Below are 27,735 nucleotides of genomic sequence, written 5' to 3'. Positions count from 1 at the left end.
ACTAGAGCAACATTACCTAACCAGAAAAGAATTTTACTTTGCATTCGCTGTAGTATTACTAATATTCTTCAATTTTTCTATATTAAAGGGTGTCCATAAGGTCCATTTACAGTTTAAATTTTGTTGTGAAGTCAGTTCTCAATATATCTTAACCAGGTTTGTTGTAATTTAATCAGTAATTGTTTAGGTATTTTTACTTCATTTAATACATCTGTAAGACCCAAAACAATATATGGTATCGATAAATTCCTTTTGCAATTTTATGACTTTATGGACACCCTATAGTCCTATACTATAAATGAGATGTCATAATGCAGTTTATCATCATGAAATTAATTGTTTAGGCCCGTTTTTAACGGTGAATACTTACTTATGTTTATTTTTTTGATATTCGACAGAATAAAGTTAACTATATTTCCACTCAATCATCATGAAAACAAGAACTTATGATGAGTCGATGTCTGAATCCCCGGGTGACAGCAGTTCATCCTCATCGTCTTCTTCAGAATCCGGTGAGCATTGTTCGTTAATAATCTAGCTTTATTTTGGAAACGGCGATCGTCCAGCCATTCTTAACTCGGTATAAATTTACCCTCGGCGCTGGGCCGAATTGGACCATTAAGAACACAAAAGCACGTGCTTAGGGCACCAAAGGAAAGGGGGCACCTCAGAAATTCCCATAGACGATTTTTTAAAGATGAACCAGTGTTTAAAGAAATAATTCGAGTTGGTCAGTTGACTTCGACCTCAATATTGGCACGGTTGAAATGAGTTTTTGCCTATTTTGCGTTCTCAAATGTTATTTTAAACAAATCATGTTTATGGGTGTGTATAAATGTTTATCGATATGAGAACTATTCCAAAAAAACAATGTCCTTTTTCATTATTACTATAAAAGGCACCAAAGTCTTAGATGCTTCGGGTGTGTAAAACGCATTATCCGGTCTTGCCTTGAGGTATCTTCTTATTCTTGGGCGTAGATTTTGGTCAGTTACAAACAAACATACTTCACTGCTGTGATTTGCATCCCCACTAGCAACCACAAACCCGTACAGGGTAATCAGCGTTGCGTTGGCAAAGCCAGTGGCGTAGCATCCACCCCCGCAACCCCCGCGGTCGCGGGAGGGCCCACAGCGCAAAGGGGCCCAAGCGGTTAGAATTTAGAAATTTAAGCCGCAAAACCAAAAGCTGCGTTGCAAAACCAGTAATGCACATCTTATAACGTTGATGTTAGTTCTGCTCAAATCGTTTTGTTACGTACCAATGCCAGGGAGTCGTCGATTTTCGTCGTCTTTTGGTTTGATCGCACGAGCAAAATTACGAAGGCTGTCAGAATGATGTCGAAAGCAAAACCTCTCAGTGGCGCACAGAAACACAGAAAAAGGGCAGAAGAGGAAAAACGCATGAAACAAATAAAAGTAACCAAAATAAACGGCAAATTTTAGATTACCATTGCCTTTTTATAGCGACATGTTATGCTTTTTGACAAAATAAAAAAGCGTTGTTTTAGATAATGTCCGAGAGTTTTAGGGTCATTTCCACGGAATATTTTTGCGGGGGGGCCCACGAGAGTCTTGCTACGCCACTGGGCAAAGCCAAGGTTAGGGAATGCCGGTTATATATAGTGTGTCCATAAGGTCATAAATTGGCCATTCGTTCGGCACGTTAGCTTAGCCTTAGAATATCAAATTGAAAGTTAGTAGACGATACACTGATGAAAGATGTTAAAGAACAGTAACGACGTCTCAGTACTGCGGTTTTTGGATAGAAAAGTCTATGATCGCTCACCTAATGCTATACCATATCTTGAATGAATCTTGAACAAAGGCTTATGATAACAACAATACATAGTGTTGATCGGGTTGTCAGATATAAATCTTGAAAGCAGGTAAGGTTATGAAAGTGGGATTTGACTTTTCTGACATAAGCACATTGAAGGGTGCTCCTATATTATGTAAACCAAGATGGCGGACACCCGCACGTAGTTTATGTACCTGGTACCAGGCTGGGGTTAGACCATAATTTTGGGTAGAAATCTTGCGGGAGTCACTTGGCTAGTCCCCGAACTCGTAATAGAAATAAAATAGGTAAATTGGAATACAATTATGGCCTATCCCTAATCTGGTACACATACTATGTTCCGGTGTCCGCCATTCTGGTTCACATACTTCGGGAGTACCTATTATTTCACCTATTCAACAGAATTAAATTAATTCTATATCTACTCAACCACCATGAGAACGAGGACTTATGATGAGTCTGAGATGTCAGCATACTCGGATGATATCACTTCGTCGTCGTCTTCAGAATCGGGCGAGTTTTTTACTCAAATTTGATTGGACAGGAGCTGGGAATGTTGCTAGATTGTTATTATTCGACCTTCGTAGCTATATTGAACTATATATCTTATATTTTGTTAATGGTTAGATCAATGTGACATCATACAACAAAGTTTGACTTTATTATGACGTCTATAATATTGGCGGAGAACTTGTTTATGTCTTTGACTGCAAAGCTTGTATTGGTGTGAGACAGGGGTGTGCAACCTTTTTTCATTGGAGGGCCAAATACAAGTGACTGGGTGAAGCCCCGGGCCGCACTTTTATTTAAGATAGAATTACTAGAAATTGCAAGCACAAATTGTCTATTTTTGCTAGTGATATTACGACATTATGAGGGGTCCTTGCAGAAATACTGAGTTGGAATTCATGAAATTCTGAATAAAACTGCTATTCAAATTTATTATCACACCGACTTTAAACGGCTCCACTGAGAAACATGTTTTTATAATATAAATCGTGTATTTTGCAACAGAATTTGCGCTTTGCTACGCAAAAGGATTGGAATTGCCCGCACATACCAGGATAACTACCGTAATCTTAAAAACTCGTTTCGCGGGCACAACATTCAAAATTGGCCGCACAATTTTTCCTTGTGGGCCGCATTTGGCCCGCGGGCCGAAGTTTGCACACCCCTGGTGTAAGATATCAAAAACATACAAGAAGAGTTTCACAGAATTTGATTAATCTGGGTCGTTCGTGTGAGGGAGTGAATGTTGATTCGGCATTTGATCCAAAGCAAAACTGGCCATCACTAATAAATACAAATCTAATATAAACAATTATTTAAGGAAGGATTAAAAGGATACTACCAAGTTCTTCTTATATTTTGCCATTGGGGGATTTCTGAGGCTGTATTTTTCCCAGTATGGGTTATGCGAACTGATCGGCGTTATAGAAATAATGAAAGCGCCTTGAAAATTGCCCCTAATTTAGCGTTTTACCTCATCGTTGGCCTGTCGCTGATTAGCCGGTTTTGCAAAGCAAGCACGGAAGTCAATTCTCCTTACATAACCCAAGACAGATCTGGGACTAGACAATACGATCTAATGTAAATATGTCGGCGAACATACTTTGATTGAATGAAAGAGATCAAATTACAGCAAGTTAAATCGCCTCCTCCGTAGTGAGTTTTCAGGCAGCCGTATAGACAGCGGGTTAGGAATAGGTATATGTTCCCAATCCCAATCGCCATTCAATGGGCCTCCTCTGTAGAGAGTTTTTGTACTGGCATATAGACAGAATATTAGGGGGGGGGGGGGGGGGTATGACCTCATTTGCATTTTGAATTCGCTATTTGAATGGCAATCTTCTTTGAATAGAATTTTTAGGTTGCGGTATAAACAGCAGATTAGAAATTGGGTTGTATATAAGGCCCCAACTGCCATTAGAAAGGCCTCCTTGGTAGAGAATTTTAAGACTGATAGACAACAGGTTAGGAATAGGCGTGTCTATCTGGTCCCAATCGACATTTGAAAAGGTCTCCTCCGTAAAAGACTGTTGGGTTACCATATAGAAAGCGTGTTAGGAATATGGATATATATATATGTGCCCCGAATTGCCATCTGAATGGATTCGCAATCATACTTTATTTCAAACATAAATAAAGTCTTTATTAATTTTTTTTTTCATATTTGTTAAAGTAATCAGGAAATTTATTACTGTGTATGATATATTATATCTAATAGAATAAAGCTAAAATGTCGTATTTGAACTAGAATGGCGGTACTCTCTTACTATGTGTTCCAGGTTAGGGCTAGGCCATAAATTTATTCAGATTATCCTTATATTAGTTCTATTACGAGTTTGGGGACTGTCTGTGTTAGCCAAGTTAATATACCCCCTGCCCATATGTTTCAGTCTCTTTACACAACTTGATATAAAGTAGGCGAACAAAATTAGTTACCTCCATATTGGTACACATCCTTCTGGAACGCTAAAATGACTATGATATTTATTAAACTTACGATAAATTATATTTAATGAAAGTAAGCTGAACTTAGCATTATGAGAGCCAAAGCTTATGACGAGTCTTGCTCGGAATCTCCTAGTTCTAGTTCGTCTTCATCGGAATTTGGTAAATTTATTTTTTTGTGTGAAAATTTTTATGAGGTTGAGAGGCTGCACCGCAGGGGGGATAATCAATTTTTGCATGAATTCCACTTTATATAGTGACTGTTAGCCTGGAAGATATCGATGACTTTCTCAAATGTGCTTCGTAATTCTCCAGATAATTTTATAAGTAATTCCGGCTTCGATTCCGGATTTACTAAAATTCAGCCTCAACCTCCAAGTTGAAATGAGTTTTGACTCTTACTCCTGCTCCCAATCCGGAAAAACAAATTTGTGAAATTACAGATATCTTTCGCATATATCCAGCCTTGTCAGATAAGAACGCTCTGCCAATTTATTGTTTACTGTTTTTGTCCGAGATTTCAGCTTAATTCGGCGGTGTATCTTCATAAAATAACGCCCGTGGCACAGGTTAAAAATGCGCCCTCTTGAACGTTGAATGACAATTTTTGACAACTGTTATTAAATTTAGATTGTACATCTCATTTCAGTGAAAATTCGATTTTAAATTATTTCCAACTTGAAATATTCTATTGAAACATTTCACGATGAAAACTTTTCGCCCTTTTTTGCGCCCTAATCTAAACGCCGCCCATGATACTAGCCATGGCTGCTACCTCCTAGATAACCTACTCACTTAATCACCTCCATCAAAAATAAGAAAATGAGAACCGGGGAATTGGAAACTTCCGCTTCGGGCCGGTCCGAGAGTTTGTACATACGAATCCGGTTCTAATAGAAGTTAAACACTACTCCACCGCTTTTGTTTGGTTATTAATTTCGACACGGAACCCACTCGATATACTTCTTGCTGACCCAGGATGTATATTTAATTTATACGCCATTCACCTGCGGGTATATATCAAAGCGTTTATTGCGCATCCTTCTGTCCGCTGTCGGAATTCTTCGAAGCCGCCGTCAATTTCGCGTCACCGTTAATTCACTACCGATTTGCCAATATTAGTGAAAAACTAAAGAAAGTCGATGCTCGGGGAAAGATACAATTAGTTTTGTTATGGATTATATATATTTATATTCAAAAGAAGTTTTAGAAACGAGAAAACATTGTGTATTCACTGATACAACTTACGCAAAAGGCCGAATTGTTTTAACCGGTTATTGCCCCACCACTGCCCTGTCACACTCTGATCTGTCTTCGTTAGTTAGTATTAGGTTTGAGGTTAGGAATGCAGATGCTGGAGCGCTGGAATGCAGCGCTAGAAATTCAAATTTTTAAATCCTTCCTAACCCGAACGATGACCCCAGCTGAATAATCACTAATTTGATATTTTGAAAACGTGGCGTTTTTTTTTAATATCTCATTTTTTGCACCAGTGAAGGTGACTTTGTACAAAAGATCCCATAAAATTAATGGTGGGGTTAAAACAGTGTAATAACGTACGCATATATTTGATTTATTTATTTACAAAACAAACTAAACAGTGTATCGTTTGGTTGTAATAATGAAAATTTTGGTGATTTTACGTTTTTCTTAACAGTACCAAACAATCTAAGCAGAATAGCATTAGTTGTAACAATGAAATGGCATCTTTATGGTGAATTTACGTTTTTCTTGGCAGTCCTAATAAATTATATTTACGTTGAGTTGAGTTACGTTTTTCTCGACAGTACAAAACAAACTAAGCAGAGTATTATTAGTTGTAACGATAAAAATACAAAAATTTGATTATTTCGCGTTTTTCTCAGTACTCATACAGTACTCATAATTTATATTTACCCTTACAGAAAGCGACGAAGAGCGAAGAAAGCAGAGACAAGAAGAAATTTTAATAAACACCACAAAGCGCGAAGAAACGACCGAGAGAATCGGGGATAAGACGGACAATACATCTGAAGTAGCTACCGTAAACACAACTAACAATACAGAGCAAGCAAACTTAGACTCAAGCACCAACAACGCTTCTAAAGAAAACATCGTCGAGGGGGCGAAAAGCGATGAAAAAAGGGCAAATTCGCAAACAGAGTCGTCGAGCAGTAGTAGTAGCTCGAGTAGCAGTAGCGAAGAGGAAAGTCGTTCTCCTTCGAGAGTAGAGGTTACGCCGGCGGTCACCCCTCCAACTGACATTCCAACAGTCGTTATCAAGCAGGCTAGTTCTGCTGATTTAGAAACAGGCTACACCGCAGACGACACAGCCGAGAAGGCCAGGGACGCCAAAAAAGAGACACACAGTGACGTCACAACTGAAACGAAAAAGGATAGTGACGTCACCATCGCGGATAAATTTTCCGCTTTAATACAAGGCGCGAAGGAAGACGCGGGAAAAAATTCGTCCAGCGATTCCAGCAGTTCGTCATCTAGCGATAGTGACAGCGGCCGCAAAACAGCTAACGTCACAATTCAAAAGAATACAGACGTCACAAAGGAAGTAGCGACCGTATCTGTGACATCACAGGAGATTAAAACAGAGGAATCAAGAGACGCGCATATAATCCTACCAGTACAATCACCATCCGTGGAACCCATCAAGAAAGGTTTGTGAACTTTTAGTACTTAATTATTGTCATAATATCAACAATAAAACCAACTGGAAATAGACATTTCACGGGGCTCCCGAAGTATGCGAACCAAGATGGAGGACATCGGAATGTAATATGTGTACTAGGTTAGGGTTAGGCCATAATTTTAGGTATAAATACTACGGGGGGCTCTTGGCTAGTCTTCGAACTGATAATAGGACTAAAATAAGGAAAATTGGAAAAAAATTATCGCCTAATCCTAACTTTTTACCCATGTTACGTTCCGATGTCCGCCATCTTGGTTCGCATACTTCGGGAGCACCCATTTCACTAACAAACACAAATCGAGCTCGATTAAAACAATTGCATTCGAATGTTGAACTCTCATTCTGACGAATAAGGCACCTCCATAGTTTCAGTATATCATTTCAGCACCCATATAGTTCCAGATCGCTTGTGGCTTTTCTCGGGAATGAGTCTCATTTACTTTTAAGTGAGTGGGCGAAATTTATTAAAACATTCTAGAACAGTGGTCCCTAACTCATCTCTTGGCCCCTTTCCGCAGGCTTTTAGCACTCATAACCCCCTGTTTATCATTCCAGTGATATTTAGAGTGTTATTTTGATTGATATATTCAAAATACCACTATTTTCAACCATTTCATGCTCAACAAAAGGAAAACAACTGGTGAAATAACCTCATCAAATAATAAAAATAGGAAGAACGGGCAGTTTTTCAGTAAAAGTAAAATGAGTTTGCGCCTAGCATTGTGACCCCCTTCCAACTGATATGTGGTCCTCTTGGTGGGACACGGTACCGGTTTAGGCACCACTGTTCTAGAATAATGAAACTTATGTGAAACGTGGAATAGCTAGGAATCGTGTTCAATGTATTTAAACTGTAATGCCGCTATAAACGTTTGATTTTTTATTTTCAACCAAATTTTTTAGGTTGTAGTATGTGTACCGAGTTAGGGTTAGGCCATAATTTTATTCCGATTTCCCTTATTTGGGTTTTATTACGAGTACGGGGAATGTCTGTGTTAGCCAAGTGACTATCCCCCTGCCCATAAGTTTCAGTCCATTTACACAACTTGATGTAAAGTAGACGAACAAAATTAGCTACCTCCATATTGGTACACACACTTCTGAAGCGCCATTTTTTTATATGAAAACCCTACATTTAACATGATGACCCTGAAACGGCATACATTTCAATCGTTTTTCAAACTGTTTGTTCACAAGTGGATCGCTTTGAAAACTACTTATATTGTCATTTGCTAATAGCAACGTCAAATATTTAATAATTTACAGTCTAGTGATTCTATTCATAAAACATATATTAAATATGCACTCGAGATAGTCAAGTGCAAATTTATTAAACCTCATCATACGCGCTATTTGGTGAGTTTCTTTGTCTAGTGCCGTTGCCAATAGCTTTATGTGTATTGGTCGCATTGAAGATAGGGGCGTGTTATAGCGAAGGCGGATCTTTAATTTATTATAGGTTGATGAGAATAGAAAAATGGTTCTGAGAGTAAAAGTGCTACCGCGATTTTACGTGGAAGTGGATTTTAATTTAGAAAAATTTAGATGACGACGCAAAGTCAAAATAATTTATTCGAAGTTTTGAAAAATGAAAGAAGTGGTGAAACGGATTAAATCAGCTTTATAAAATATGGTGATTCGTTACGCGCTTGTAAATACTGGTTAACAAAAGCTGTTCAACTTGACATGATCATGAAAATATTTGTGCGGTGGTCACTTCCAAGTTTAAGCTAGAAAAATCTTTGGTGCTCCTGAAGTATGCGTACCAAGATGGCGGACACCGGAACACAGTATGTGTACCAGGTTATGAGCTAAGGCCATAGTTTTATTCCAATTTTCCTTATTTTATCTCTATTACGAGTCCGGTGACTAGCCGAGCCACTCCCGTAGTATTTGTACTTAAAATTATGACCCAACCCTGGTACACATACTACGTCCCGGTATCCGCTATCTTGGTACGCATACTTCAGGAACACCAAAGATTTTTCTGGTTAACAAAATGTGTACAATGACAGCAATAGTGTGAGATTTTTTGTTTTATGTGCTTTTATTTGTACTGTATTATCAATGGTATATTTGCCAGTCGCGCAGAGTCGGAAAAACGGTATTTATAAAATGAATACAAATAATATTGCAACCTAACTAACCAATCAAATTGAACAAGCGAAAGTAAGGGTATCCCTTTGCAATTTTGTTATGACGTCAGTTTTCAATATATGTTAACCAGGTTTGTTGCTGTTTAATCAGTGATTGTTTAAGTATTTTTACTTCATTTAAATCTGTGAAGGCCAAAACAATATATAATATCGATAAATTATCTTTGCAATTTTTAAATTATAGCACGTCAAGTTACACAGTCAAGCGAGTATGACGTTGGCGAATATATAGTCGATTGGAACAACCATGCCCTCGCTCGTATTGGTAGGTCAGCGTGTAGTCAAAATCGCTATAATACGTTGTTTATTTATAGAGCCATTGCATCACGCTTCCACATAATCAAATTGTAATGGTGGCCTTGCTTCGAGCAAAAAGTGCCTAAAATAGTGATAAGATGCTATCGAACGTATGAGATTTAACTACCGGATTTTAACTTTACCTGATTTTTTCAGTAAAACTTAATGAGTTTTGTTTATAGCGAGGCAAGGCAAGAATCGTAATAATAGGTGGTTTCAAAGACTTGCATCACACAACTTCAAATATATTGAATGACGAAATGCCACGAAACCTCCAAGTTTAGCCATTATACTATTAGTTTTACTTACTGGGCTCGCCCGTAGCGATATTTCGAACAGGTGTAACACCTCGTTGTTGCCATTGGTAACCGATAGACGATAATATCTTTTCAGGGTAGACTTAGCGTTTTGTAACAAATACTTAAAAATTCTACGTAAATTTGTCATGTTTTTGAATAGTGTACTGAATCCATTGACAACGTCACACAGCTAGCTACCTATCATTGTATTGTTGTATCATAATTGCTATGTAAACATTGATCGCGCACAACAACATTCAATACAATATGATATGATCTTCTATGGCCGATTATAAAATTGGTATATGGTGAATATTGGCGCAAAACATTGGCTCAATAGCGAAGCTATAAATGTGCCAAATTTGTAAACTGTATATTTAGTTAGTAAAACAAGCACAATTGGTAAGTGGCAATCGTTACAGTTAGCCAACGTTTCGAATATAGATATCAAAGTTCTGCTATAACAGAGCAATTGTCTTTTACAGTTGCCAGTTTAGTTGACGCAAATTGAGTGGTCGATGGCACTTGATGTTGAGTGAATTTAATACGTGTCCGGAAAATTCGCCGCAGGAAATTTCGCCGCATGAACATTCGCCGCAAGAGCATTTTGCTGTAAAACAAGTATTTGTGATACAAACCTTCAGATTGTTATGACTAGGGTATGCTCTTAAATAGCGAATCTTTTTTAGATAAAAAGATACTTCAAAAACCTAATGTTTTTTATCACAAATACTTGTTTTACAGCAAAATGCTCTTACGGCGAAATTTCCTGCGGCGAGATTTCCTACGGCATTGTCTTCGGCGAATTTTCTTGGAACCAACTTAATATCATGTCTCAAAAAACTTGTCTTCAACGAATATTGACATTTAGTACTCGTACATTTTTTGGTTGACCTCATTAACAAACAGTCGATCGCGAAATATTAGGAAGATTTTAGTCGATCTCAGTGGAAGACAGGTTGGCCATCCCTGATTCAGATCTTTATTTCGTCGTGCATGAAATATTGTGCACAAAAAATTAAACAAACAATAATGGAAATATAAAAAAACATACATTATTTCCGCAATTGACGCAGGGCCGCAAAAGACTATGAAGTAAGTCATCGTGTCAGCGACACCTTGTTTGCTGAGTTGAAAAAAAGATGAAATTAAACAAACGTTATTAAATAAGAATTATATCATCATGACTTGTTGAATAATTGATATATGGTATAGTATCGGTATCTATTCCAGTAGTCTTCCGTAATTTCGTAAAATGTTAGAGGGGTCACGCAATAAGAAATACCTTTAAAATAATAGTAGAAATAATCTTTTTTTTTAACAGCATTAAAAATCTGATACCTATTTGTTGAACGACCTCACCCACTTCAAATATATCACGTCTATACCTGGGTTTCAAAAAACAAAGCATTGATATGTCACAGGCTTTGAAAAAATTTGGTTAATTTTCCGTGCTTTCGTATATCATAACACAAACCTTCCATTTCAAAGTACGTGGCGGGTAACAGCGCATAAAGTAAGAACAAGGGCCTCTGCCACGGATGGGCACTTACTTCTGAGTGGGCCAGTTAATAGACTTGGTTACTAGGCCGGAGGATCAAAACTCAATATGAAAACTATGAATGAAAATAGGTTATTTATAACAGCTAGGCTAACGTTTTCATAACAAGAAGCATTATGACGTTAGTTTCCTCGATATTTTTAACCAAAATTCATATCCATAAAAACTATAGTTGTAATTTTAGCAGACACAAGTGGGCAGGATGAAACACTACGAAGAGCTGGATCCGGCCCGCGGATCGTAATATTTCCACCGCAGCTATATGTCTATGCTCTTGTGGGTCCGTTTGCGTATATAATGAAAATATGCCGGTACTCCTGAAGTATGCGCACCAAGATGTCCCACAACCTGAACCCTGACCTGGTACACAACCTAAGTTCAGGTTGTGCGGCATCTCGGTGCGCATACTTCAGGAGGTTCATGATGCCTACGCAAGAATGAAATGACTGACTGTTCTAAGTAATTCAGTAGTTCTATTGCACACTAACTTAAATGTATTTGATTAACGTTTTGTCTGACCTATAAACAGACATAAATTAGTCATTACTTATTGATTTTAATCGGTAAGTATGTTGATAGGTATTTGTCTGTCCGTCTGTCTGTTAGATGCACGCGATATCTCACGAAAGCGAGATTGAATCTGCTGCATATTTTGAATGTGCATTCATCATATCTCGGACCAGAAGCTTATTGATTCTGGGCGAATTGTGTGGTAAAATTAGCGAGTTAATAATTAATTAGTGATGAGACACAAGGTGTCACTATGGAGTAAGAGCGCTGTTTGGGGGATCTCCTAACTTTCGATCGATAAGTCTTCGGTCTATGACCGATATTCTCGTCTTCATTCTTGATCCGTGCATTGTACACAAACGAATCAACCAGCGCAAAATCTTAGAAGTATAGGTATTCAGTCTTGCAGAAATCCGGTCGTTACCATAAAATATCTTTAAATTTATCGCCTTTTGAACATTGTCAACTCGTCGACTCTAAAACTAGCCCGATCAAATATGAGGGTTGCCACATATCCCGCTTTATGACCCTATAGTTTTAGTATGTTGATCGTGAGGTAACATGGCTCGTGTGCAAGGTGGTTTACGGAATAACTGTTGTGTGCTACTTGTGACCATAAATAAACAAGACATTATATTTCACTGATAATTATCGAACCAATAGTCGCGAGGCATCGCAGCTTTGTACAGATAATTTTATGCGCGCGGTGGGAAATATCAATCCTTCTAAAAAGATCAAATCTGCCCGAATCCAAATCTTGCCAAACATAAGAAGTCGCTACCATGAAATACTATTAATTTACCGCTATTTGATAATAAAAATTGAACAAATAGGAGAGGTTACCGCGAATCTTTTTATGCCCCATTACGCACGATGCTAGGGTAGGGTAGGGCGTATAGGTTTGCGTGCGAACGGTTATAAAAATTACTATTATGTGTGACTGAAGACAGTAAACAAACGGCAGGCTAATATAATAGGCTATATGGTTTTGCGTGATTTGAGGTTGCAAATTATCACTAGCGTGTACGTATAGAAGAATGTTCGGCGATTTCGAATGGCCAATATATATATGTTGTTACACGCAAATCGTGGGAAAACGCTTTCGATTTGTCAAATAATTGTTACTATTATGTGCGGCTTAGGGTCGGTAATCACTATATCACTTTCATTACGTCCATTGCAAAACTGAATCTATTTGCATGCGAGATTGTCTCCAACGCCAAGGAGATTACTTGGAACATATCTACAGAAAACATATTTCGTTCAAAGCGTTAGATTACCAAAGCTTTTGGTTAGAGCCACACACAAACAGAAGATTAATTGGTATATAAATTTTCTTTATTTTAAAAAACGTATGAGTTATGTTTCTGTGGGTGTTTTTGTGTGTATGGAGGAGAGGGGGTCACTTGTACTAAACGTATAAACTTTTCAGCGCGCCAAGGATCACTCGTGACTTTACCATCGGGACTAATACTATTTTTTATTGATTGGCTCGCACTTTTCATTGAAAAATCTTTTCTCTGTGACGAACAATCCATTTAACATTTCCTTTTGTTATTTCACAATACAGAAACTAAATCGTCCTCTTCGAGTTCGTCTTCGGAATCGGAAAACGAAAAACAGAAAACTACAGATCAAGCAGTGGCAAAACCAGAAATTGTAGAGGTTCGTTCTTGAAGTGTTATTTTTGTTTTCAATGCGATGTTTTGATTTTTTTGCATTGAAATAAGCTCTACATCAGTGATTACCAATCTTTTATGGCCCGTGTCCCCCTCCGGATGGTATTCAGCACCCATGGCTTCCTGTTCATCATTTCAGTGTAGTTATAGTGTTATTTTGATTGGTAGATTCAAAATCCAATTATATTCAAACAATTCATACGCTCAGCAAAGTGAAAAGACGCTATGGAACAACCTTATGGAGCACTGAAACTAGAACTAGTAGTTCTCTTGAATTGGGAAATGTAAAATCACTTGTGCGTCTAGCATTGTGCCCCCTCCGACCGCTCTGTGGCCTTCTTGGGGTTGCTGGTGCTATGAGATATTATGTATGCTATCAGATATTAAGAGCTTGAATTCTCCAAGTTAGGCACTGATTACTTGATTTATTATATTTTGGGTTATGAAAGTTGATTACACCAAAAATCGGTACTCCTGTAGTATGTGAACCAAGATGCGTGACACGGGAACGTAGTATGTGCACTGGGTTAGGGTTAGGCCATAATTTTAGATACAAATACTACGGGAGTCACTTGGCTAGTCCCCGAACTTGTTATAGAACTAAAACACAGAAATTAGAATGAAACTATGGCCTAACCCTAACCTGGTACACATACTACGTTCCGGTGTCCGCCATCTTGGTTCGCTTACTATGGGAGTACCCAAAAAATTTTGTTCTGTGTCGGGTAAGTTTTAGTTTAGTTCCGGGTGTGTCAAAAGTCTTTTAGGAGCTTTGAGTGATTTTTTCTCACCAAGCTTTTTTGTCATTTTTAGGTAAAACCGTCAATTGAACTCCACGGCGAAGTAAAGATTGACGTCACAAAAGACGTTGAAGTCTCTCATAGTGACGTCATTAAAACCGATACGTCAACAAAAGTTACAAAAAGTAGCAGCAGTAGCAGTTCCAGTGAAAGCGACAAAGAAGTCAACAAAAGTGACGCCATAAAAACCGGAACAATAATTCACAGTGAGGTCATAAAGACTAAAACGGTTGTCCACACTGAGGTCAACAATAAAACAAGTGACGTAACAATACAAAAGCCCATAGTTTCGACACAGGTCAAAACTGATAAACAGAGTAGCAGCAGCAGTTCCAGTGACAGCGATAAAGAAAAATCGAAAAGTGACGTAACAATCTCGAAACCAGGTGTTGTCATAGCAACACAGAAGAAAAAAAGTGATCACAGTTCTAAAAGTTCGTCGGATTCAAAAGGTTCGAAACCCAGAAGAGCGAGTTCGTCTGACAGAAAATCGGATAAAAGTGACTCGGATTCGAACAAAAAGAAAATTCTAAGACGAAAAAGAAGGGAGGAAGCTCGTCTAAAAAATCTTGATATCAGCTCGAGTTCGGATTCGGAAGACGAAAATTCGGTCTTCAATCGAGCAAAAAAAAAAGCTTCGGGGTTGAAAAAACGTGTCGGAGAAATCGAAATTAAAAAAAAATCAAGTTCGTCTTCTAGTTCGGGAAGCAAGAAGGCTACAAGCAAGCCCAATTCGCCGAAATCTCCGAGGAAACACGAAAATAAAAGTTCTAGTTCGTCAAGTTCAGATTCGAAAAAAGCGAAGCCTGTTGTAAAACCACCTTCTCCGAAACCACCTAAAGTTGAAGTACCGAAACTTACAAAACCGAAGCGAGATTCGAGTTCTTCTAGTTCGGATTCGGATTCGAAGAAGTCAAAACCAGTGAAGAAACCTGATTCTCCGAAGTCTCCCAAAAAGGATAAACCGAAGAAAGATTCAAGTTCATCAAGTTCGGATTCGAAAAAATTTGACTTCAATATCAAGGCTCCTTCCATAAAAGTTCCATCACTTCCGAAATTTCCAAATCACAAAAAAAGTTCGAGTTCGTCTAGTTCGGATTCGGATTCGAAAAAGGCAAAGCCAGTGAAGAAGCCTGATTCTCCGAAATCTCCCAAAAAGGAAAAGCCAAAGCGAGATTCGAGTTCGGATTCGAAGAAATTCGACTTCAAGGCTCCTTCCATAAAAGTTCCATCACTTCCGAAGTTTCCAAATCTCAAAAAAAGTTCGAGTTCGTCCAGCTCTGATTCAGATTCGAAAAAGACAAAACCAGTGAAGAAGCCTGGTTCTCCAAAATCCCCGAAGTCTCCTAAAAAAGAGAAACCAAAGCGAGATTCGAGTTCATCAGATTCGAATTCGAAAAGATTTGATTTCAAGGCTCCTTCAATCAAAGTTCCATCCCTTCCGAAGTTTCCGAATCTCAAAAAAAGTTCGAGTTCGTCCAGCTCTGATTCAGATTCGAAAAAGACAAAACCAGTGAAGAAGCCTGGTTCTCCAAAATCCCCGAAGTCTTCTAAAAAAGAAAAACAGAAGCGAGATTCGAGTTCGTCAGGTTCGGATTCGAAAAAACCCAAACTTGGAATAAACGTTCCTTCGTTCAAAGCTCCCACACTTCCGAAGTTTCCGAATTTCAAAAAAAGTTCTTCGAGCTCATCTAGCTCCGATTCGGATTCGAAAAAGGCGAACCCAGTGAAGAAGCCTGGTTCTCCTAAGCCTCCTAAGAAGGAGAAAGCAAAGCGAGATTCGAGTTCGTCAGATTCGGATTCCAAGAAGCCAAAACTCGGAATTAAAGTTCCTTCATTCAAAGCGCCAACTCTTCCGAAGTTTCCGAATCTCAAAAAAAGTTCGAGTTCGTCAAGTTCGGATTCGGATTCGAAAAAGGCAAAACCAGTGAAGAAGCCTGGTTCTCCAAAGCCTCCTAAAAAGGAAAAACCGAAGCAAGATTCGAGTTCTAGTTCGTCAGATTCGGATTCAAAAAAGACAAAACCAATTCCAATAAAAATACCAACTATAAGAACACCCACGCTTCCACGATTTGCTGGCCTCAAAAAAAGTTCGAGTTCATCAAGTTCGGATTCGGATTCAAAAAAATCGAAGCCTGTGAAGAAACCTGCAAGTCCGAAACCAACAAAATCTAAAATAGTTATAAAAAAAACAAGAAGTCGGAGTTCGTCAAGTTCGAGTTCGGATTCGGACAACAAAAAGAAACCAATTAAGGCTTTTAAAATACAAGAAACAAAGCCTAAAAAGGCGCCACCAGCTGAAAAACCAACAGTTCAAGCAAAATCACCAACAAGACGCCCGAAAGAGAGTGAAAAACCAAAAAAAAAAATATATTCGAGTTCTAGTAGCTCGAGTTCGGATTCGGACAGCAAAAAGAAGCCAATTAAGGCTTTCAAAATACCAGAATCGAAGTCTAAAAAAGCGCCTCCAGTTGCGCCCAAAAAACACGCAGTTTCAAAACCTGTAACGAACAAATCTCCAACAAGACGTCCGAAAGCGCCGGAAAAGCCCAAGAAAAAAAGAGATTCGAGCTCCAGTAGTTCGAGTTCGGATTCGGATAACAAAAAGAAACCGATCAAAGATTCAAAACCCAAAAAATCGACCTCAATTGTAGTGAAAAAGCCCGCAGTCACGAAACCAGCTGCAACGAAATCACCAACAAGACGTCCGAAGCCATTGGAAAAATCGAAGAAAAGAAGAGATTCTAGTTCCAGTAGTTCGAGTTCAGATTCGGATAGCAAAAAGAAGTCGAATAAAGATTTAAAATCCAAAAAATCGACTTCAGTTGTAGTGAAAAAGCCCATAGTCACAAAACCAGCTGCAACGAAATCACCAACAAGACGTCCGAAGCCATTGGAAAAACCGAAGAAAAAAAGAGATTCAAGCTCTAGTAGTTCGAGTTCGGATTCGGATAGCAAGAAGAAATCGAAAAAAGATTCAAAACCTAAAAAATCGACTTCAGTTAAAAAGGCAGAAGTTACAAAAACAACGCCAGCAAAATCACCAACAAGGCGTCCGAAGCCTTTAGAAAAACCGAAGATAAAAAGAGATTCGAGCTCTAGTAGTTCGAGTTCGAATTCGGATAACAAGAAACGGTCAAAGGTCAAAAAAGCGGAAGTTACTGTAATAAAAAGGAGTCCGCAAAAGCCAAGAGCTCCAAAACAACCCAAAATCCCCAAAATTAAGCGTGATTCTAGCTCCGATTCGGGTAAAAAGGTCGTCAAAAAGATAGCACCGCCTCCTAAGAAAGCTCCAACCGGTCCGAAATTACCCAAAGTTACTGTCGTAACCAAAAAGAAAAGAGATTCAAGCTCTAGTAGCAGCAGTTCAGATTCTGAGAAGGATAAAAAGAATAAAAAAGCTATTTCCGTCCCTAAAAGGACTTCAAAAGTACAAAAATCGGTAAAAACGAAACGTGACTTGAGTCCTAATTCCGAACGCAGAAAAGTGACCGAAGTTAACAAGAGAGCGTCAAGGGAACCGAGAAAACCGAAGATTGAACTAAGCAATAAGCGAGACTCAAGTTCCAGCTCCGATTCAGATAAAGATAAGTCTAAAAAGAAGTCTACTATTACGATAGTGGTCAAAAAATCAGAAAAGGGTCCGAAAGTGTCCAAAACGCACAAAAACCGATCTGAATCAAGTTCAAGTTCGGACACTGATAAAGAAAAGTCAAATAAAGTTGAAAAGAAAGATAAATCTACCGAACCACATAAAAAACGAACTGATTCGAATAAAAGTTCGAGCGACGAAAAGAATAAATCACCAAGAAGACCGAAATCTCGAAAATCGAACAAAAGTCGAAGCGGAACGGATTCGAGTTCGGACCGTGGATCAAAGAAAACCTCTGGGCACAAAAAGCGATCAAAAAGTCGTTCTCGAAGTCGAAGTTCTTCTAGTTCGAATTCGGACAAATCAACTAGCAAAAAGACCACGCCCAGAACTAAATCACCCAATCAACGACTGACCTCTCCAAAATTCAAATCTCAAGAAACCAATCAGAAAACAATGGAGACGTCACGCAGACATCGGCACAAGCATAAGAAGCGAGATGGTAGGTTGATTTTATTCCAAAATAGCAAACATTTTCTTTATTATAAAATCAGGTCTAGGCCCTCACCCCAAAATAGAAAAGTAACGAGGGAAGAGTAACATGCGATCAGTGTGACGCACCAAGAGCAATCCAGGTTTATTCTTTTAAATCAAAATTCCAAACGCAAGGTAGAGGAACTCCATCTAAGACCTGGGAGCTTAAAAGCTGTGCTCGATTTAAAGAGTTGAGATTAGCGATTAAATGTGTTAATACACGTCACACACACGACTATTTTTATATAATATTCTCGTGTCGCAATGCGGTGGTTTTCTTAACGGATAGAGCAAGGGTCGGCAACCTACGGCCCGCGGTGCGGCCAGCACTTGCAACCCTCAATTTTGGCCCGCGAACGACAAAAGGTTGCCGACCCCTGGTTTAGAGCATTGGAAAACAGTCAAAAGCTTCTAGTCCATGCATCTGAAACAAAAAAAAATGGCTTACTAATTCAATACCCAAGTGGCCGGGGTTCGCCATATGGTTAAGCGAAATATAAATATGTATATCTCCTCCTTTCACAAGTAGTAGCTCCCCTTAAGCATTGGAACCTACAGCGCTTTTTCGGTGAATCAAAATCTCTTTTGAAAAATTCTGTTTTATGAACTCTACGAGTTATTGCGCGGAAGGAACCCTGGAAACCCTACCCTGGAAGAAACGTATAATTCTTTAAAATATATATGCTTAACATTTTTTCCTATTTTCAGAACGTTCTTCCTCGTCTTCTTCAAGCGATTCCAGTAGTTCAAGAAGTTCTAATCGATCTGGAACGCCAAGACCAAAAGCAGCTCATCCATCTCGACGATCTCAATCTCCACAAAAATCTGATGGAATTTCGCCTCCACCAAGAACACCCACAGGTAAAATGATCTCTAGAAAAGTGGTTTCCAAACTTTTAAAGCTGCGCCCCTTCTTTAAAATTTATCAAGTCTCGCGCCACACCTCAAAAATAACTAGCTAACAATAATTTACAAATAATGTATAGTGAGGCGAAAATAATATAACGGATAATAAAAATAATAAGCACAACAGCTCTCTGCAATCTATAAACAATAACGAAATGTAAATATTCAAAATAATTCGGCTTAGATCAAATCAAATATTTTTATTTCTGATTAGGTTCACGCCCCCTCAAAAAATGGTGGAACACGTCCCGCCGTTTGAGAACCATTGCTCTGGGAGGAGAATGAAATGACCTGTATACATTCGTACTGAACGAGTTGCGTATTACACAATATTACAACGCCGCCTAGCGTAGTGCCGATTAGGAATCTGAAAATTTTTAGAGCAGGGATGTGCAACCTACGGCCCGCGGGCAAAATGCGGCCAACAAACAAAAAAAATTGTGCGTCCCGCGGAGAAGTGCAAGTTTTTAGTTTAATCTAGTATGTGGGATTAATTTTGATTCCTTTGCGTTGCAAAGATATATCTTAGCTCGTGCGAAACGAACAAAGCATGTCATATGATCAATACCTAAAGTTTTTGGGCCTGCAACTATTAGAAAGCCTATGTTAAATGAAGTTGTGTCCCGCGGTTTCACCCAGTTATTTGTATCTGGCCCTTCTATATTAAAGGTTGCGCACCCTTGTTTTAGAGCATTGTCACAGGCCTGCAGATAAACGCGCCGAGCCTACCGGTTAATTAGTTGGCTATTCACATGTCTGACGTAGAGGGAAATCAACCAATTTCAACCCACTTACTCTCTCTTTAAGGGAACGGTGACTGCTCGCGACTCAGTATGGGTCCTACGATGTCAAGTTTTCTGTTACCATGACGTTTTATTACAGCTTTGAGCTTCTTAACTTGTAGTCAAATGTGACTAATTTCCAAATATACTTGCTAATATTTGCAATTTTGTAGTTAACAAAGATTTTAAAATTATATTTATGACGTTGTCATTTTTTCAAATTAATATGACATCACAATAGATTTTCTTTTTTATGCAAAATACAAATTATGACATGTTATGACGTCACAAGTTTTAAATTTTTGCATAGACCTCTCAACAAAATCCTGCGTACATCACTGCTGCACTGTTGTTAACCCTAAAACATTATATTTGCTTTTACAGGCGACTCAGAACTACATATCCTACGTCGTAGAAAGAAAACAAGCTCGGCACCGACACGGCCAACGTACATGATGGCGCAGAGTGCAAACTTGGTTTATTTGCAAAAAGAATTGGACAGAATACAAAAAGACCTTGACAGTATGAAGCGAGTAAACATGGCAAAAAGACCTGAAGTGTGAGTATTATTGTTAATACTTATTGTTATTATTGTTAAGTTGTGGAAGGAATTCACATTTTATATTATTCATTACCTACCGTTTAGTTAATAGTCAAGTGGTTCGTTCTCAAAGTAGTTCTTTTTTAAGCTGCGCCCCCTTTTTAGAATTTGTCAAGTCTTTTTTCAATTGGAGTCATATTTTTTCAACGCAATTCTAACATATGACTATTTTCTGTAGTGAGTTATTGATAAAACGTGTTTGTTATTCTGTGTGAACGCTCAGTGATCTATCTGAGTATGTATGAGTCATAAATCCTCTTGGAAAGGCGGGGGAGTTGCCGTTTAATTTTCCCGACTAAATGCGATTGACAATTGTCATTTTATTCACTCTTTACATTTCATTTTTATAGCAAGCCATACAAACCTTACACTTGGAACAGCTTATCACCCTACTACAATACAGATACGGTTGAATATCTATTGAAAATGGTAAGTTGAGGGGCAATATTTAATTCAAAACTGTCCAAAAACACTCGAAGAAATCGCCGTTTACTGCCATTTTATCACGGCGAATCGTGCTAGGCCTTAGGAATACGCTCTCCGCCGCACCTCTGATTACCCTGCATGGGTCCATGCATATGAAACAGATAACTGGCTAACTAATCCCGTAGCTGACGACATGGGCTGGTAACCGGACAGAGGCCTGGTTTGCCGTCTTATTGGCTTTCCTATCCCCGGGATAAATATGTAAATTTTATCCTATTGTAAAAAATATATAGCTGATAATCTGATCCTACCTGTATTTCATAGCGGGTATTTTACCTACAGAGCAGGTAATCGGCAGCGCATGAAAATTTAGTTCCATTACATTTGAACCCACGTACATTTGCACCTGCATACTATTGCACCTATGAAAATTCTTTTTGTTTTGCGGATATTTGAACCCATACTAACACTAACCCATGGGTTTTAGCATCCTCATGTAGATTGAACCCGCGGATATGCGAGTGCAAATGTATGGGTTCGAATGTACGTGGTCCCGAATGTACGATCACAGAAAATACATGTCAAGTGAGTCGATTCATTTTAAACACTATCCCATAAACTCCCCAAAATTACTTACTGCGGCTGATACTTTCTGGCGATGGAGCATTATTTCTGTGGGCAAGGCCAGTACGAAAAAATGCAAGCCTCTCTAAACATAGCATCTGCTTCATGGTCGATTGAGGGCCAATTCATAATTAATTTACATAATATTTTTTTTAAATAGGTCTTATGCTTCAAACGTTTAAAGCGAGGTTAAAATAATATTTGAGAACGAAAAATAGGCAAAAATCAATTTCAACCGGGGGAATATTGGGGTCTGAGTCGTCTGATCGGCTCGAATGATTAAACATGGAGGCGTCAGTGAAAATTTTTCTACGGCAATTTCTGTGATGCCCCTTTCCCTTGGTGCGGTGCGCACGTGATTATTTTGCTCAATCCAGCTTTGGTCTTAATAGTATTGGCTATACTTTCCATGGCGATTACACTCTATTGATCTTTCCAGAAAAACAAAATAGGGGCACTCCCGTAGTATGTAAACCAAGATGGCGGACACCGGAACGTAGTATGTGTACCAGGTTAGGTTTAGGCCATAATAATAGAACTAAAATGAGGAAAATTGGAATAAAATTATGGCCTAACCTTGTACACATACTACGTTCTGGTGTCCGCCATCTTGGCTCACACACTTCGGGAGTACCCAAAAAGGAGACCTCTATAATAGGTTGATGATTTTTTAGTATAAATCTTATATTCTTTCAAACAGCCAGTACCTGTTCGTCAAGGCCACAGCACAAGATTAACAGCAAACGGAATGGTCGACCCAGAGGTTTCATGGAGAATGGATCAGTGAGTACTATTATTATGACGTACACAATTATTCTGAGGGGTAAAAGAAAGAGAGAAAAAGAGAGAACATCTTTGAATTGTTAAGCCAGAGAAATTTGAATTTAAATAACAGTTGTATGGTGGCACCGGTCATTGGCTCGAATCACCATTAATCAAAAACTCAATCATCTCAATGGAAACACACAGCCTCGGCGGCGCTCCCGAAGTATGTGCACCAAGATGGCGTACAATTTGAACCCTGCCCTGGTATACATACCATGTTCAGGTTGTACGCCATCTTGGTGCACATACTTCGGGAGCTCAACCTCGGCATCAACTTAACTCTAATGAGACAACTCAATGATTTGACTGAATGTCCTCGTGTAACGTACCATGGGGTTCAGGCACTCGAAAATGATAAAATAACTCGATACATAATAATAAGTTTCTTGCTTTTTATGAATTGCCCTTGCTCGCTCTGGTTTCAAAGCGAGCCCGTTTTTAATCTTAGATATCTTCTTTGGGAGACCGCTGGTAGGTTTCTGTATGTTTTATAGCGTTTGTACATATGAGAGAGCCTGCCTGTTTACTATGCTCTCCACCTCAGCCGTGGTGTAATAAACTGGGTGCTCATGAAGTATTCGTACCAAGATGGGCACAACCTGAACATAGTATGTGTACCAGGTTAGGGTTGTTCAGGTTGTGCGTCATCTTGGTATGAATACTTCCGGAGCGCCATAAACTGTGTAGGCATTGTCGAAACGAAAAGGTTCCGGTTTTGCCATCGAAAATAGTTGCTTCTCATGTGTCATTGGCTTATTGTGCATAGCCTTGTTCAGAGTGAAGTTATGAAAAACACCTCATCAGAATTTTCAAATATTTTGTTCTTTCCAGTTTCTTGGTACCGATTACTCCATCAAAGCCAGAATTTTACCAGAAACACCGAAATATTAGAATAACTTAACACTTGATTTTGTGTTAGTACATATTCCATTTTAAAACAAAGATTCATCTACTACCTTGCTCTTGGTCCAAAACGCAACTGTTTTTAAATCGAAGTATATATTTTATGCAGAATCTTAAAGTTTTTTTTTTCATTATTTAATTAAGAAAAAATAACCTTTAAAATATCTAAATATTTTTTTTCAGCGTCCTTGCGCCAATTAATCCGTCGAGACCAGAATTGTACAGGAAACATCAGCCAAAACGAAGGTAACCTTTACATATTATAATAAAGTAAATAGGCCTGTCCTATTGGCGTATTGGTTGCAGGATCGTGAATACGGAGAGATGTGCCATTCTACGCTAGGCTATTTATTAAATAGACTCGGAACACACTCGAATGAAATTCTAACCATAAGTCCGTCCTTAATAAATTGTAAAGCTTGATTTAGGAATTAGATTGGCTACAGTTCAGTGGTTTCAAACCTTTTTTGAAGTGAACCAAATTGTTTGAAATATTAATTTTATAAAATCTCGCGGAACGTGGGTCTAGGCCAGTGGTTTCCAAGCTTTTTAATATTGTTATCCCTAACCAAGATGACGCACAACCTGCTAACCCTAGTCTAGTACACATACTATGTGCAGGTTGTGCGCCATCTTTGTACGAATACTACGGGAGCACCACCTATTGCATGTTTTTATCAGACTTCGAGATGCTAAACTTGCGCCAACTCAACATTTAAGTCAAAAGCCCAAGGATTACAAAAGATATTGTTAAAACAGTGAACATCTGCACTACCCCCCAAAAATTGTCAAATTACCCTGTTGGGAGTAATTACCCCTAGTTTGGAAAGAACTGGTCTAGACATCATTTTAAATTTTCAATATTGTCTTTTTCATTTTCAGAAGTCATTCTTCTGTTTCAAGAAACCAGAGACATGAAATTATAACTCCAGATTATCCAAAGTTGAATCTTCCTAAGGAAGAGGAAAGAGACAGGTAAGGAGAAAGCCACTGCTATAAGTTATCATCGTTTGGGTTGAGAGGATTTCCTCCTTTTGATGAAACGAGCGATTTCTGGCAGTGACGTTTCCAGGGTATGGCAGTACTCCCGTAGTGTGTGTGCCAGGTTAGAGTTAGGTCATATCTTTATTTCGATTTTCCTTATTTCAGTTATATTACAAGTTCGGGGACTGTGTTTGCTAAGTGAATATACCTTCTGCCCATAAGTTTCAGTCCCTTTACACAACTTGATGTAAAGTAGGCGAACAAAATTAGTTACCTCCTTATTGGTACACACACTTCTGGAGCGCCGACATCGCTCCTGTCGTGGTCGCCATTTTCGCAAAAAGGACGAAAAGTTTTCATCGTAAAATGCTTCAATAAAATAATTTCAAATTGAAAATAATTGAAACTCGTATTTTTACGTAAATAATAACGTACAGGTATCTTAATTAGACAACAGATATAAATTGTTAGTCAACGATCAAGGGGTCGCATTTTTAAACTTTTCCATTGGCGCCATTTTATTTTGATACGCGATTGACTTCTGGTTATATGACCCGACTCACTTGGAGTTTCTCAACTCGAATAATTTGCCTTTTTATAAACTTCTGATAAGCTTAACCCCGAGTGTCGATGCTACCGTGTTTCCCCAAAAATAAGACTCGGTCTAATTTCAATTTTCTTCCGAAAAATAACACTAGGGCTTATTTTCGGGCGATGCCTTATATTTTCATTTATCAAAAACAAAATAACAAAGTGGAGAATTACGAGATTTCCAAATATACAATTTATGAAAACCTATATCCATTTATTTATAAATAACACGTTTTTATTCAAAGTAACTGCAAAACATAAATTATCAATCATTTAAAACGTGTAGGAGAGATTTCTTGCTATCGAATATGTCAAAAAAAAAATTCGTGTTATTGACTAGGTCCTTTTTTAAAGGGAGGGCTTGTATTGAAATCATTTCTGAAATTCAGGGTAGGTATCACTTCCAGGGTAGATCTTATTTTTGGAGAAACGCGGTATATAAACAGTATTAATTTTGTCGCGTCCCTCCCTTCACGATAAAATGCCATTTAGTTCTTTTTCAAATCTTTAGGTTCTGTGTATATTTTTTCCAGTATAGTGAATAAATAAACTGATTACTAGTTATAGAGAAACTGCCAAAATAAATTCACGGTTGATTTAACATTTTTTTCAGAAATTCTGCAAAATCGAACAAGCTACCGGTCACCCCACAGATGAGACCAACATACAGCGCGTATTTTGGAACACCAAGAAGGCCTGTTCACAGAGCGAGCCCAAGAGTGAAGTGATTCGATGCAAAAAGTATTACACGCTCAAAATATTAATAATATGCAAGAATATATTGAACAAGATTATACCGACATTTCCGCACGATCATAACTGGAAGTCTTTGTAAGGTTACGAATACAACCAATGAATTCCGTAATCGTACAACTCTGCTATCGCCAAAACTTGTATTCGAGTCGAAAATTCCAGCTCACGCTGCAGAAAATCTTATGCCCGCACTACCGATTTTAACCTTAGTTCCATTTCCTATATACTAGTTTGTATGTATTCGAATCAAGAAAACATTATCGACTAATATTCGGCTAGGAAATGTATGCTTCCATTTGTTTACGCAGAAGTGAAACAAATAACTAGAACTTTTCAAACATTTTCATACCCGACACGGACTGGTAAACGGCCATTGTACGTCATATGATTGAGCAATCTTATTCATATTCCTCATCCGCCAATTTGGAAATACACTTTCCCAGTGGTTCTCAAACTTTTTTAGCCACGCCTTCTTTTTAGAATTTGCCAAGTCTCGCGGCCCACTTCAAAAATAACTAGTTAACAATAAGCTACATCTAACAGATAGTAAGACGAAAGTATGTTTTATTAAAATACACATTGAAAATACTTGGATGGAACGTAAATATTCAAAATAAAGAAATATAGATATCTAAAATAAGGCGGGCAAGATCAAATCTAACAAAGGTTTTTTTTTTTAATTAGCTTCACGCCTAATCGTTTAAGAACCTGCACTATCCTAAAGTATTGACAGCCCTGAAAATAGGGTTCAAAATAGGATCCAAAACATTACTCTATCCACATTTATTACTTTCTTATTTATATCTATTTTGTCATATTAGGAAACAAGCTTTTAGTTTAGTGTTTTCTCCACCTCAACACTAAACCGATATCTTGAATTCACTTCCAAGTGTGCACATACTTACATGTATTAGTACAATTCATGCAGGTTAATTAACCAATCTCGTTGAAACAAGCGGTAGACGTCCAGTATGGATCTTTGCCAATGCATGGAAATCCGCCTGCAATATTGTGCAGACAAAGATTTAGTTAAATTCCTAAAGCAGGCGGTATTTGCTTATATGATTTACCCAAATTTCTTATCTTCATATACTTGCAACACACACTGTAAACAACTCACTACACTGACTAGAATAACTCTGAATTGCAATTTATTTTTAATTATTTTATATTTAGTGTAAATTCATTAATATGTAGTTCACTTTGTATGTTCACTTTTTCTATTCAATATTTTCTGAGTTGAATTTTGATCCTGGTTTCGGTCAACCGACCACGAACCATGTAAAAAATAGCTTACAAACATTTTTTTGAAAAATTTATCTGATATTACACATTGTTTATGCTTACGCAGTCTTCGAACTAATCTGCCTTTATGCTAATTATGAGAACTGCTTTCAGTATTTTTAACTCTTTTTATGTAAAGTTTCTATATAACATACATGTATTCAGAGTAGAGTCTATTATATTTTCTATTTTTAGAATTGTCAAATCGAGTTGAAAATTTAATTTTTAAAAAGCTTGTTTAAGTATTTTAATAATTAGTGAATCATGAATTTTAATGACAAAATATGCTCTTGGTGGTAAATGGAAATTTATTCACGAATCGGAGCTATTATAAATAAAAGTACGAAATGTAAATATGGATAGTTATGCCGCATTGCTGGCTGAAAAAAATATTTTTATCGTGACACTACACGTACAAAGTGGCTTCCTGCGCCTTCTTTTCTCATCGCATTAAAATTATTCCCAGTTTGAAGTGTCCTTTCTGCTTCATTATAGCATTAAACCTTTGTATTTTATTTTCTAATTAATTTCAATAAATATAATTTTTATACTAATTAATTGGTGTTATGACGTAAGGAGTGGAGGTCACTGTACGACACTAAGTGGCGCATCTCGGGTATGGCAGTCACAGCTCGAGCCAAATGCGTCGCTTGAATTAGGCCGCAAAAGGGCGAAAAGTTTTACCCGTTAA

General features: G+C 38.0%; 1 protein-coding gene across 1 annotated transcript; it reads left to right on the top strand.

Annotated features, from left to right (window-relative positions):
• Positions 1-393: 393 nt before the first annotated feature.
• On the top strand, positions 394-27,583 carry LOC120332815 (uncharacterized). The gene is made up of 11 exons (XM_078119600.1): positions 394-512; positions 6,159-6,905; positions 13,331-13,425; positions 14,253-18,333; positions 19,074-19,226; positions 20,438-20,612; positions 21,005-21,083; positions 22,405-22,487; positions 23,616-23,678; positions 24,315-24,407; positions 25,621-27,583. Exons 1-11 carry the CDS (start codon positions 431-433, stop codon positions 25,733-25,735), a joined length of 5,766 nt encoding a protein of 1,921 aa, XP_077975726.1. The 5' UTR covers positions 394-430; the 3' UTR covers positions 25,736-27,583.
• Positions 27,584-27,735: the final 152 nt, after the last annotated feature.

The sequence above is a fragment of the Styela clava genome, chromosome 13 (assembly GCF_964204865.1).
Source record: "Styela clava chromosome 13, kaStyClav1.hap1.2, whole genome shotgun sequence".
NCBI lineage: Eukaryota > Metazoa > Chordata > Ascidiacea > Stolidobranchia > Styelidae > Styela > Styela clava.
Note: the sequence above shows the minus strand (reverse complement) of the source record. Positions and strands in the feature narration are given on the sequence as shown.

What these genes read in the sequence shown, in the direction of transcription:
- LOC120332815 (XM_078119600.1), top strand. Translation starts at nt 431, where the DNA reads ATGAAAACAAGAACTTATGATGAGTCGATGTCTGAATCCCCGGGTGAC. An exon ending in CGTGGAACCCATCAAGAAAG is followed by an intron (nt 6,906 to 13,330) that starts GTTTGTGAACTT and finishes TTCACAATACAG; the next exon opens with AAACTAAATCGTCCTCTTCG. An exon ending in TCCACCAAGAACACCCACAG is followed by an intron (nt 19,227 to 20,437) that starts GTAAAATGATCT and finishes TTGCTTTTACAG; the next exon opens with GCGACTCAGAACTACATATC.